At 36.2% G+C, this 14,006-nt stretch overlaps 1 protein-coding gene across 5 annotated transcripts in view; it reads left to right on the forward strand.

The window, feature by feature from the left end:
- Nucleotides 1-14,006, forward strand: part of NRCAM (neuronal cell adhesion molecule) — a 326,614-nt gene that overhangs the window by 302,930 nt on the left and 9,678 nt on the right. For all 5 annotated transcript variants that reach the window (XM_011948188.1, XM_011948189.1, XM_011948191.1 and 2 more), the window contains 2 exons: nucleotides 5,548-5,679; nucleotides 6,492-6,570. In XM_011948188.1, the coding sequence (XP_011803578.1) occupies nucleotides 5,548-5,679; nucleotides 6,492-6,570 (211 nt within the window). The remainder of the gene's footprint in view (nucleotides 1-5,547; nucleotides 5,680-6,491; nucleotides 6,571-14,006) is intronic.

Genomic DNA, 14,006 nt, shown 5'->3' on the forward strand with positions numbered 1-14,006 from the left:
AAAAAAAAAAAAGAAAAGAAAAGAAAAGAAAGTCACAATTCTTTATTTCAAAATGGCCTACAACCCAGCAGAACCCTGCAGTCTGCTTAGACAACTGATACAGATATTATTACATTTGTATGGAACAAGAACTTGTACAATTCATATGCTACATTTTTTATCACACCAAATTTTACTGCCTGTATATATTTACTTCTGTGAATATTATCAAAATATACAAGTAAAAAGTGAAGTTTCTAAAATAAAGAAAAATGTTCATGTGAAATGCAAAAACATTCATATTTGCTCACTAGATGGAGAACAATCTCTGCTTACTTACATTTCAACAAGAGTTGTTTGTGGTACATGTTCACTCTGCGGTTCATACCCCTATGTTATTTTCAGTCACTGCATGCATTCTTAAAGAAATGTGCATATCCTGTAGAATACATTACACAATGTATTTTTTGTGACTTTCATTAACAAAGCATTATGATTTTTAAAGTCAGGTTTTACATTTTAGAAAAATATAAATCATAAGCGGTTTTAAAAAAGAAACCAACAATAATGTATTAAACTATATTTTAAAGATACTCATTTGCTAAAATCATAATGTTTTAAGAAAACCACACATTTTCTGTTATTCTGTTTTTTGTATTTCATATCCATTTATGTACATAGTGCTAGGAAAACTGTGTGTTAAACTTAAAAGGGGAATATCTAATCAATTCATAGCTAGTTTACAAGGTTTTTGTTTGTTGTTATTGATAACTTTTATTTTCAAAATGCTAAAAGCTCAAGTAGATATTATCTTCATATATAGCTGGAATGCTAATAATAGTAATGGGACTAGCATCTAGTCAGCTCTCCTATACAGCAGGAAGTGGTTTTCTCATTCAGTCCTTACAACAATCCTATGCTGTAGGCATCATTATTACTCCACTTACCCCTCAAGTCAGAGAGGTGGAGTACCTGCCAGGTCGCCCAGTAGTAACTTGATAGAGCTGGGATTAGAAGCTTGTCCTTCCATCTCCAGAAGAAAGGCCCTCACTATACCCCCACTGCAAGGTCCCAAAGGTCCACAGGCTAAGGAGGACAGGCTGTCTCAGAAAGAGCAGCTTCAGTCAACACTTGGTATATCCAGTCAGTGATTCTGGACCCCTGCAGGCTGCACGTGGTTACTGGTTCTGGATTATTTATGAAGAATCTACTATGTATAAAAATGACCTGTTGTTAAAATTGTTAGAAATGTTTAGGAAAGGAAAAAGTGACTTTAGCCAAAGTTAGATTCACCCTCAAAATCAAGTTGTAGCATTTTTTGTCCTTTTTAGGACAAAAGATAACTCCTTTAGAAAATGATTTTTCACTCAGCAGTGTAATGCCTACAGTTCCAGCAGCAACTGCCAGATAGTTCAAGGTAAGGAATCATGATAGGTGGACCTTCTTGTGAGCCCATGATAGAGAGACAGGACAAGGTCACAACCAGTTCTTGTCACTTTTTACATATAAATGTATTAAAAAGAACAAATATTGAGTCAACTCTAGTGACCTTAGTTAACACATCACCTGTAAGAGCAAATGCTGCTAGCGTTCTAGAATGCCTCAGTTTACCATTACGTGGCCTCCCTTTTCCCAGTTCACAGTGCTCCATCCTTTGGGGCTGCTGGGTTAACTCCAGTGTGAAACCACCGTCAGCCACTGGTCCTGCTCCTCCTCTCCTCTCCTCCCTCTGGGTTTGCGGTGTAAGGATGTCAGTGTTTGGCATGAAAGCATATCATTGGCTCTCTCTTTTTCTGAGTTCTGCTAATTTTAGGACCCTAGACTCAACTTTCATCTACAGTTGTTTCATGAATCTTCCTACCATTACGCCATCTCTCCCTTTTATAGTCTGGATTTTTAAGGTATATTTCTTAATTTTTTTCCTAGGGCACAAACTGCAAAACAAACGAGATAGGCGGTGTCCTGATGCTGCGCTTCTTCCCCGTACTACTGGAATGACCTTTCATTACCACCACCCCACCTCGTGTGACCGCTCATTAGAGCCACTCCCTGCCCCCGTTTGACCTCTCATTAGTGCCACCCCATCTGGTATGACCAGATCTGACCTCTCATTAATGCCATCCACCTCGTCCCCTTCCTCTTTTACCTGTGTCCCTCAATTACCCAGTCTTTCTTGTCATCACAAAGGATTTAAAACAGATTTGTTTTCCCGAGGCCTAACAGGTTTTTTGTCAGTTGTCTCCAAACTTTGGTTAAGGTCACATTTTGCTCTTCCTAAATACTTCTAAGCATTTGAACAGGACATTTTCATCCATAGTGCACTCTTCATAAATAGTAGAGAACAAATAACCATTTCCCTCACCCTCTCTCTCTTCTATGTTGATTCTATGGTTCTGAGGACTCAAGAGCATTTTCCTCAGAGACCTCCTACCACAGAGCACAGATATCCATGACAGCAAGCAACACCAGAGCAGAAGACTGTTGTAAAGCTGACCTACAGAAAACAAAGCCAGTCTCATTCTATTTTCATGTTCTTTATATGTGTTTAATTTATCATTTTGTGGATTACTCAAATAATACATGAATATAATTTTATTTTTTAAAAAATTCAGATAGTGAAGATTCTCTTTTACTCTGCTACTCAGCCCTACCCAGCCCTTCAATGGGTGATACCCACCCATTGAAACTGACTCTAGAAGGAAAACCCCCAAAGGTTTAATTCTCTCTATGTAAGGTGTGTGTGTGTGTGTGTGTGTGTGTGTGTGTTTGTGGTGCATGATCGTGGTTATGGCTTGGATTTGTATGTCCCAGATGATTTTGGATTGTCCTGAAAAGGCTTGAAGCCTCTTTTAATCATTCTGGAATTTAAATCTTTTATTTTATGGATGGAAAGTCAATAGAAGTTTTTATTCCATTTACACAGTTTCTGTTTTATATCAATTTCTGGTGTACTTGTGTGTGCCTGAATGTGACTGTGTGTGTGCACACATGCACCTATTACCATATTGTGTCTGCCTATTTTAAATAATAGGGCAGTGAAATATTTTTTCTTTAGACATAGAGGCAGAAACTCAAAGTCAGTGTGGATTTTGTACACCACCCATCAAACATCCATCCAGTTCTTGCATGGTTGCATAGCAGCAAACTGCCAGTCAGTAGTTCGATTTTGGCAGTCACCATCCTTGTAGAACAATATCTCTGCTGCTACCTGAGTATCTTGTTTTTCCCTTTTTAGTTGCATTTAATTAGATGAAAAATGTAAATGCTGAATCTATTATGACACGGCTGTAAATCAGCACACTAAAAACAAGAACTAACTTTAGTCAAATGCTTAAGAGACTTAATGCCGTTTGGTTTTTGGTTCAGTTTTGAAGAAAAAGCACAGACCAGGCATTAATTGAAAGAAATATGTTGCTGAAGCGGATGTAATGATGACTTTAATACCTTTTTGCCTGTCTCAGAATAGGAAGTGCCTATAGCATTTTATTCTTTAACTGAAGACTTTTGCAGATTTGATATCTGGATTGTTTTTAGGAATGCATTACAGCAGTGTAATATAATGGCTAGTGGCATATTTTCTGGAGTCAGACACAGGTTGTTCCAACTTTTCGGCAAGTTGTTAATCTTCTCTGGGCATGGATTTATTCCTGATGCCTACCTCAGAGACTTGTTGTAAAGATTAAATGAGATATGCCTTCAGCACAGTGCCAAGCCTATGGTAAGGGTCCAAAACTGTTAGCCATCAGTGTTATTACCATTGTCTTCATCTTCATCATCATGACTGTGGTATATGTATGGCAAGGGGAGACTACCTAAACTGGTGCTTTACTTGTATGTGGCTATGATACAGCTCAAAACTTCGCTAACTAATGAGGCATGAGGGCCTATTGGGAAAAGGCTACCAGCCTTTGACTTGTATTTCAAATAAGGTATTTTTGCTTCTCATTTTATTTATTCTACATATGTCCATATTTTTTTTACCTTCCTCTTCACACTTGATTTTTAGCGTTTCCTTTTTCTCCCTAAACTTTATATGGAGAAAAAGAGGCAATGAGATGCTATTTTTGCAACATTGGCAGAACCTGGGATATGCATAGTCATGTTTATTTCTGCATCCAGAGATCGCACACATCTAACTCAACTGTGTAAAATATATTCAGAAGAAATTCAGTCAAATTAAAAGCATGATATAAGCATGCTTATGGAGTCAAAAGAAGAAAATGTTTTATCTTGATTATGGTCAAAAGCGAGAAAATAAAGGTCTTTTAAAAAAGAATTTATGCCAGTTAATTAAGCAAATCTGCATGGGCATGTCTGAATAGCCATTGATGCTGCACTTTTTCCCATAAGATTGATACTTTAAAATAATACCCAAAATGCTAATTATTCTGTGGTTTTCTTAGAAATTTTGCATATTATGACTGATGGAATAAGGGGTTTCACATTTATTAAACAGAATAGATGAACACTGAAAGGATATGTATACACATAAGTGAGTACTTTCTTTTCAAACTGGTCACTTGGGCAAATAATGATTTCACTGACTGAGAGATATGCCAATCTTTTGAATGGATCCTTAGATTTGGTTTTTCAGAAATTTCCACTCAGAACCAACTCTTGTGAATGAGATGAATAACAAATCTAAGGAATGAGGTGAATAACAAATCTAAGTAATATTTTGGGTGCAAATTGAGATGTTATATAAAACAATACAGCTGTTTTTCTGATCTGGAAAGGTTTCTTGTGTGGACCATTTTCTTTTTTTTTTTTTTTTTTTTTAGACGGAGTCTTGCTCTGTCGCCCAGGCTGGAGTGCAGTGGCCAGATCTCAGTTCACTGCAAGCTCTGCCTCCCGGGTTCACGCCATTCTCCTGCCTCAGCCTCCCGAGTAGCTGGGACTACAGGCGCCCGCCACCTCGCCCGGCTAGTTTTTTTGTATTTTTTAGTAGAGACGGGGTTTCACCGTGTTAGCCAGGATGGTCTCGATCTCCTGACCTCATGATCCGCCCGTCTCGGCCTCCCAAAGTGCTGGGATTACAGGGTTGAGCCACCGCACCCGGCCCCATTTTCTTTTTTAACAGATTTCTAAAAAATATCGAAAATGACAACAACCTTGCAAGGACAGTTTAGCCTCTAAAAGCAGTTTCTTTGAAGAGAAAATACTCAATTAGATGTATACATTCTGTTCTGTTTAAAACTCAGTTTTATATTTTTCTCATTGTACTTAACGTAAAATGTATCCTGTTAACAGTAAATAATTGGTTTGGGAATTTGTTTTTATTGAGAATATATAGTGAAAATAACTGTGAACACAATGTTCACCAGGGCTTGTTAGCATTTAATGTTATCATCATTCAGATTTCTCTATTTGATTTTTTTAATGAATGAAGATTTTTCAAAGTTAAGTATTTATATAATTTCTGATTAATAATTGACAGATCCTAATTTGGGGCCACATGCAAAATATATGAAAGCTCACATAACGTGGCAATTTTTTACTCTGAGAGACTGCAGCAGTTCCCATCTCCCCTTAACCTACTGCCACCAACACCGTTGATTTATTTTCCAGCGATGGCAAGCCGGCAGGTGGATATTGCAACTCAGGGCTGGTTCATTGGTCTAATGTGTGCTGTCGCTCTCCTTATCTTAATTTTGCTGATTGTTTGCTTCATCAGAAGAAACAAGGGTGGTAAATATCCAGGTAAGAAAGAAAGATTAAAATTGCTTTATAATGCTACATAATAATCCATTAAACTAAAAAGAAATAATGGGGGTAATCATGTAGGTTGTAATATTATGTCTTCCCAGAGCCATGAGTTTGGAGTTTCTCTTCAAATGACTTTTGATCCCTTTTTATATAATGGCAACCTAAACATTGTCAACGATCATAAGGCATTTGGAGGAGTAAATCAATCTTCTCTGAAAACAGTAGTGAGTTTACTTTCTTAGACTCCACATAAGTTATGGATGGTGAAGTAACACCTAAAACCAACTGGCAAGGGAGAGTTGCAGGGAAGGTGCATGGAGTTTTTCAGAGGAAGTAATGCATGAACTAAGTCTTCATAGTGTGATGTGTGACATTGCTTTCCGTATAAAGTAATGTTTTATTCAATTTAGCAGACCCATTAAATTTATATTTCCTTTACCTGACCATTTTCCCTTTAGTGACAAGAAAACAAAATCTGTGAAAGAATAGGCTTACAAAAACAATTTGCAACCATTAATATAGTTAATAAATAGATTGGTAAAATAGGGAGAAATCTTAGAAACTTAAAAATTATTTATCAGGTGAGAGACTAGTCAACTTTATGTGTTAATAAATGTACATTCTATTGGGTTGCCTCAAAAATAAAACACCAACATATATGCGTGGCCACAATATATATGGTTATACAACATCCACTTGTGTATAGAATTATTTTTCACTGCTGTATATCTCAAATAATGCTCTCACGGACTTTGAATAAGAAAGAACAGGATCAACAGAAAATCATATCATTTTGACATTTTTAGTTAAAGAAAAGGAAGATGCCCATGCTGACCCTGAAATCCAGCCTATGAAGGAAGATGATGGGACATTTGGAGAATACAGGTGAGCCCCTGCTTCTCTGCTCTTCATCTTCTCTGCCCACACGAACACAGTCTCAAGAATAGAACTCAGCTAGAACATGCTTTGCCTGGCATCTCATGTTTTCCTCAAACACAAGTTTAGAGATACTTCCATGTCTCAGTGTTTACATGTCCCTCATGGTCAAACATTTTCATTTTTCATTAAAAAACTAAATTTTGATTTTAGTCATAATTATGGAGGTGGAATGTCTCCCACTTTGTCATATTTTCCATGGGCCCATGCTGTATTGATCAATCTAGCAAAGCCAGTGTGCTACTATGAGCATTAAAACAACAAAAAAGACCCCCCAATGCCTGCATTGTAAAGAAAATTATACTTGTCATCTTCTGAACATGCTGTAATAAAACCAGTGTGAACAGACTTTTTCATCTAGAATTTGAAGCTAGTTTTCCTCAACAATACCCATACCCTTGCCCTTTAATCATGAAATGGTGACTAGATTGTTTTAGAAGCTGTTAACTATTAAGAAATATCATAGCCCTCTAGGCAATGTGTTACTCACGGAACTTTGATAATACATTCGTGGCTTGACTCCATCATTCAGGGAAAATGTTAATATAACCTATGTGCTAAATTTTTTAAAAATCTTCTCTTTAAACAAAGATAAATCTTTTCAGGAGAAGGAAAATACTATTTTAGATTTGTTTAAAAACAGAAACAAAATATGTATTTATTTAAATAAAATGTGAGGATTCTGTTATTCTTAAAGTATACCTTTTTAAAATACCTTCTTTACCTTTTTCTTTTTAGAAGCCTCTTGCTTATATAAAATACCTTTTAAATATGCATTAAGCCCACTTTGAGACATTGTTTGCAAGATTAAGAGGCTTTTAGGCGAAATAAAATATTTCACTATTGTGATTACCAGGCAGCATTTGTAGAGAAGATATTTATGTTACTTTTTACCTGTCTCTAGAGCTCATTTTTGGTTTTTCCATGTCACTATCATGTCAATATCATAGAATTTCGTGTGACATAATGCTAAGGATGAAAAATATAGAACTGATTGAGAAAAAGACATATATTTTCAAAAAAATCACTTTCATATCAGTTTCTATGCAGATACCTGTGTTTTTCCTTTATTATCTCAGCCCCTAAGTTTTTATATTCTGATCTCTTAAAGAGAGATAACTATGGTTTCAAAAAATTCTCAGAATTTCTATATCTTGTGGTACAGAAAAATGAGTAGTGAGGGTTGTCTTGATATCAGAAGTTGGCTCTGGAGCTGAAGGTATATGAAAACCTCATGCAGCATCCACACCCAGTTCACCCAAGAGGGTTTTGTAACACATTAGAGCAGCCTACAGAAGCCCATAGCCTAGGGCATCTGGATAAGTAGAACTTCGCTGAAATAATTCACCCTTCTGCATGTTTCTCCTGTAAAGCAGGTAAGCTGACAGTTACTAAATAACTTCTTATTTGTAAGAGTTCTTGTGGCTATAATTATCTACAGGATATGCATACCACTCCCTTATTTATTGTGATGAAGCAAAATCTTTAATGTGGCCTGAAAAAAACTATGTATTTCCATGAATTGGAAATAAACCATTGTCTTTCATACATTCTCCACATGGTGATGGGCTCCTGTTCTACATTATCATGCCTCAGTGAATCTGGCAATGTACGGCTCACCACGTGGGTCTCAAACATCAGCTTGCTCTTATGGCGATGTGAAACCATGATCTGAGGTCATGTGACTTTCCTAGATAACTGCCGCCTACTCCATTAAAACTTGACTAAAATCAAGGTTAATATTTGGGTGATGGTATACTAGAAGCCCAAACCCCACCGCTCTACAATGTATCCATGTAACAAACTTGCACATGTACCCCCTGGATCTATTAAAAAAAAAAAAAAACAAAAAGAAACAAAAAAAAACGGAGTGTGAGTTTTATGAACTAGCATGGAATTAAAAGACTGTTAGTTTTACTTTCAACTAAGCCATTGCCTGTGATTCATAGTTCTATAATTTCTGTTTTCTTCTACGAGCCATCTACTAACAACTTTAATAGAATTTTGTGTCTGGAGCAGTACATGGCAAGTATTTGGTTACTGGTCTCATAATCACTGTGTTTACGTCTATTTGGTCATATTTCTTTGTCTTAGTGTTAATTTATATGTGCTCTCTTGGTAAATGTTTTCAAATAGCTGTCTTTAGCTTAGGCCTTAGTTTCTCAGGAAAGAAAAACTTTTCATTTGGGCTTATTGAGTGCAAACCCAATTGACACAAAGACAAAAACACCTGTACACTTGTCATACATGTAATGATAAATTTGGGAGGTGCCAAGGGAAATCAGGTTCTGATGGGTGTCTTCAACTTGAAACATAACTCAATGATACAATTTTTTCAATGAAACTAAAAGTTCTTAAGGACAATCCCACAAGCAAAATCATTTCCCCAAAATTCCAACCACGTTTTTTACTTTGGTTTACAAAGATAGGGCTTTGTCCTTTGATTTCCTGACACTACCTCAGAATGTTTTCCCTTTGGCTTATTTTCTATTTAAAGAAATCCAAACATGTTTATTATCTTAGAGGCTGTGATTAATGAAAACAGTTCCAACTGTTTATTAACAGAATCTGTTATTTTTAATAATACATTTAAGTGTCATGCACTTCCTGAAATCACCAGGGTCCTGTCTCTGCTTTGCACCTTCTGGAAGTTTTGAGCTCTGTATTATTTATTGATTCTTACTCTCTTTTATTTCAAAAATAAATTATTGTGCTGACCAGACACATACAAAATTAGGACTATTGCCTAAGTGTAAATTAATTCCATTTCTGATTTGCTTATTCACCAGTCTGAGGATGAAACCATTTCTACATGACTGGCTCTGAGCCAGATGATATTTCATAGTGCAAAGAGGGATAGAACCTCACTGGTGGCCAAATGTGATTATATGCTATAACCCTGTGCCCTTACTCTGACACCCACCCCCAAGCAGTTACCCTCTGTTGGAAGCCCGCAGCTTTCTTTGTTTGTTTCTTTAATTATACAGACAGTAGGATCTGCATCCTTACTAGCATATAGAAAAATCAGAGAAACAATGCAACCAACAGTGTAAGTATTGTTTTATTCTTTAGATCCATTTTCCTTAAAACCAGAATAAACCTAGGTCATAAACCATATGCCCATATTACTTGAACTCATAACTTACTACGTAATTGGTGGCTCTCACCACATGAATCTTGTCATTCATGTGAACATGGGCTTTTGGCAAGCATGGTAACCCGTGCTCATAAGGCTTGAATGATGCCAAGATGTGTTGCATTCGTTATATACATTAGAGTTATTTTGCTCACAAATATGAACTGACTTGTGAGTAGAATAATAATGGACTTTTAGAGAGTGGGTAGGAAAGAGTATTTGGTCATGAATGTCACTTGAGCTGCGATGTGGTTTGGCCATGGGAGGGTGGTAACAACAGGAAAATCAGACAGAATTATCACAGATTTACCTGCTGTTGCTGAATTTTACTCAGTAGGATTGAACAGATGTGCACACTTCTGAACAAAGTACTGTTGAAAAACAATTTGAACTCCCTAAAAATTTATTCTTAGGGAAAAAGAAAGGAAAGGATATATTCCAATGCTTTGTCTGCCATCACAAAACTAAGAGGGAATTAAATGTTTTATGTTAGAAATTTTTTAAAAAGTTCTAAAATGCCCACTGTCTCCTCTATTATTTTACAGTGAACTCATTCTGCCAGTATTTATTGAGTGCCTACTGTATGCCAGGACTTGGGAATATTCAAACCAATAGAATTTGGTCCCACTCAGGGAGTTTATGGCCTAGTGATGGATGCAGGGAAGTAAAAGAACAATGACCAGAGTGTGAAAAGTGCTATGAAAGAGATATAACTAAGGTACCAAGGGAACAGGGGCAGGAAGGTAAAGCCAGGTAGGCAGCATAGAAGGAGGGTGGTACAGGGAGTCTTCCAGGGGAAGTCATGCAGTTTTAGCATTGTGATAGGAACATTTCTTTCCACTGCACAATGGTCTTGATTCATGAATCTAAGTCTCAAGAATATACTTGATATTGTATCAATACTTGTATACTGGATACTTTATATATATATGTCTTATTTTGAAATCCATTCAACCTTTGACATCCAAAACTAATAACTGTCTGATTCCTTAAACATTCTCATTAAAATGTGAATGAATTTTTACTTGTTTTGTAAAGCTTTGAATAATACTGCTGCCTACTCCATTAAAACTTGATTAAAATCAAGGTCTGCTATATATATAACTTTTAAATCATCTTCTATGACTTCTTGATTCATCTCATTTGGGAAACTCTCCTTTCATATTTAAACTTGACATGGCAACTTCACTGAATACGATGTCAAAAACAGTTTATTTACTATTTCATTACAAAATTCATCTTGGAATTGAAAAAGGCAAGCCCTAATACAGTGCTTCACGCAGAGTCATAACCACTCATTACACCTGGAAAGTTCTGCATGTGTGTTGCATAAGGCATTTCTTAGAAAAAAAAAAAAAATCTCTCTGAAGTACGGACCTGGAGTGGAGAGAAGAGATGTGATGGGAGATGGACATGTATGCTTGTTGAACACAAACCATGTGGCAGCACTGTGCGTATGACACACAGTGATTTTTTCTCACTTAACCAGATTCTAATTATTGAAGTATGATATTATATCACACCACTTATTAAAGACTGGTCTTCAAAAGATCTCACTGCCCTTGAATGGCTTTTCCTGGAAAGACTCTGTTGGAGGAGGGAGCATCCCACTTCCTTCTCTTCTTTCAAGCACAGCCTGTGTTGCTGTTGATTCTCTCCTCCGCCACAGCCGTTAAACTGGAGTGAATGGATGTTTCGGGGGAGCCCCTTCTTGGCTGGTCATTAATTATAACTGATATGATTTTGTATGTAAAAACCCAAATGAATCAACAAGCAAATATTATAATAACAGAGTTCAGTAATGTTGCTCGACACAAAATTAACATAAAAGTCTTATATTTCTATGTACCAGCAGGCAATTGGAAAATAAGACTTTAAAACTTATTCTAGTTATGATAGCATAAAAATATGATGTAGGAATAAAACTAACAAAAAGATCTTCCCCCAGTTTCAAGATCCTGTATTCCATTCCATTGGTCAATCTGCCTATCTCTGCCCCAAGACTATACTGTCTTAATAATACAGGTTTTAATAAGTCTCCATATCTGCTAGGTCCAGTTCTCTAACTTCAGTTGTCTTCTTCAAGAGCCTTTTAAATATTCTTAGCCCTTTTCATTTATTTGTACATCACAGAATCAGCCTGCCAAGATACACATAAAAACCTGCTGAGCTTTTACTGGAAATAAATTGCAACTAAAGGGCAATATGGGGAAGGTTAACATATTTACGATATTTGAGTCTTCCATCCATGGATGTAGAACGTTCCTCCACTCATTCAGAACTTCTTTAATAACTCTGAATAAAAGTTTTATTTTCTTCGGGGGTCTTACACATATTTTTGTTGGATTTGTCTTTATATACTTCATATTTATGGTCTCATAAATGGAATAATATTTTAAATTTTATTTCCTAATTGTTTGCAAGAGCATAAGTAGAATTGACTTTTATGCCAATCTTGTATCAAGCAACATTATGAAAAATCTCTTTATATTCTTACATTTACCTGTAGATTCATCTGGATTTTTTATATATATAATCATATCAGTTATGAATAATGATAGCTTCCTTTCATCTATTTCTTTTTCTTATAAAGTTGCTTAGGATTTTTAATCCAGTTTTTATTAGAAGTGGTTTATTCTAATTTATTCTAATTCTAATAATTCTAATTTATTAGAAGTGGCCATCATTATTATTTCTGATTTCAAACAAAGTTTTCAGTGTTCATCATTAAGGAAGATGTTTACTTTAGGTTTCTTGTCACTACCCTTAATCAGGTTAATGAAGATGCATTCTATTTCTAATGTTAGGAGTAAAAATACATTCTATTCCTAATGTTTTTATCATGAATGGGTGTTGAATTTTTTCATATACCACTTTCTAAATTTACTGAGATTATCATATTTTTGTTTTCTTCTGCTAAAATGATGAGTTATATGAATTGATGTTTTAATGCTAAAATAAACCTGCATTCCTGGAATAAACCCAACCTGGATATGAAATATTGTCTTTTTCGTAGATTGCTAAATTTGGTTTGGTCATGGTTTGTTTGGGGTTTTTTCATCTATGTTCGTGAATGAGATTAGCCTGTAGTTTGACTTTCTTGAAGTGTTCTTACTAGTTTTAGATATCAATGTTATACTAGCCTCATAAAATGATTAAAGGGATGGTTCTCAGGACATATTCAAACTTTAATATGCCCAAAATGAAACCATTGATTTTTTCCCCTCCCAACATGCTCCACTCCATAGTAACAGTACTTCCAAGCTTCCTGTTGCTCAAACCAAAAATCTTTTTCTCTGTTATTCCATCTCTAACCCATCAGAAAATCCCGCTGGCTCTACCTTCAAAATATGTTCATAATCTGAGCATCTTATATCACCTCCAGTGTTTCACTCTGGTCCAAGTCACAGTCATCTCACTCCTGGATTATTGTAATACTCTCCCTGACTCTCTAGAGCAGAGGTTGGTCAACTAAATATCTTAGACTTTACAGGCCACGTGGTCTCTGCTGCAACTCTGCAATTCTGCTATTGTAGCGCAAAAGCAGCCATAGACATTATGTGATAAATAGGTATGGCCTAATTTTACTGTAGTTTACCAACCCCAGCCCTCTAAGGTAGGCTATTCTCAACACTGATGGCAGAGTAGTGCTTTTAAAATGTAAGTCAGAGCATGTCACTTATTATTTGAAAACCCTCCCAGGGCTTCCTATCTCACTCAGAGTTAAAGGCAGCATCCTTACAATGTCCCACAGGCCCTGATTTAGCCCTGCTAACTCCTACTCTCCTACTCTGTGTGTGTCTCTCTCTCTCCAGCCACACCAAGCTCCTTAGTGTTCCTAGAACATGCCAGTCTTGCCCTCACCTCAAGACATTTATACTGCTTGTTACTCCTGCATGAACTGCTCTCCCTCCAACTGTCCACCTTGCTAACTCACCTCTTTTAAAGTTGTTGACCAGATACCACTGCTTGACGAGGCCTTCCTGGACATCTTATTTAATGCCAACTCTCCATCCCTTCTCCAACACCTTCTGTAGTCTTTACTCAGCTCTATAATTTGCATAGTGATAATCATCTTCTGACATAATATATGCATAATTTTTTATTATATTGATTGTTAATTGTTATTTTCTTCCACTAGAAATAAAGCCAGTGAGGTGAGGGTTTTTTTTTATTATTATTATACTTTAAGTTCTAGGGTACATGTGCATAACGTGCAGGTTTGTTACATATGTATACTTGTGCCATG

This window comes from Colobus angolensis, unplaced genomic scaffold (genome assembly GCF_000951035.1).
Source record: "Colobus angolensis palliatus isolate OR3802 unplaced genomic scaffold, Cang.pa_1.0 Scaffold275, whole genome shotgun sequence".
NCBI lineage: Eukaryota > Metazoa > Chordata > Mammalia > Primates > Cercopithecidae > Colobus > Colobus angolensis.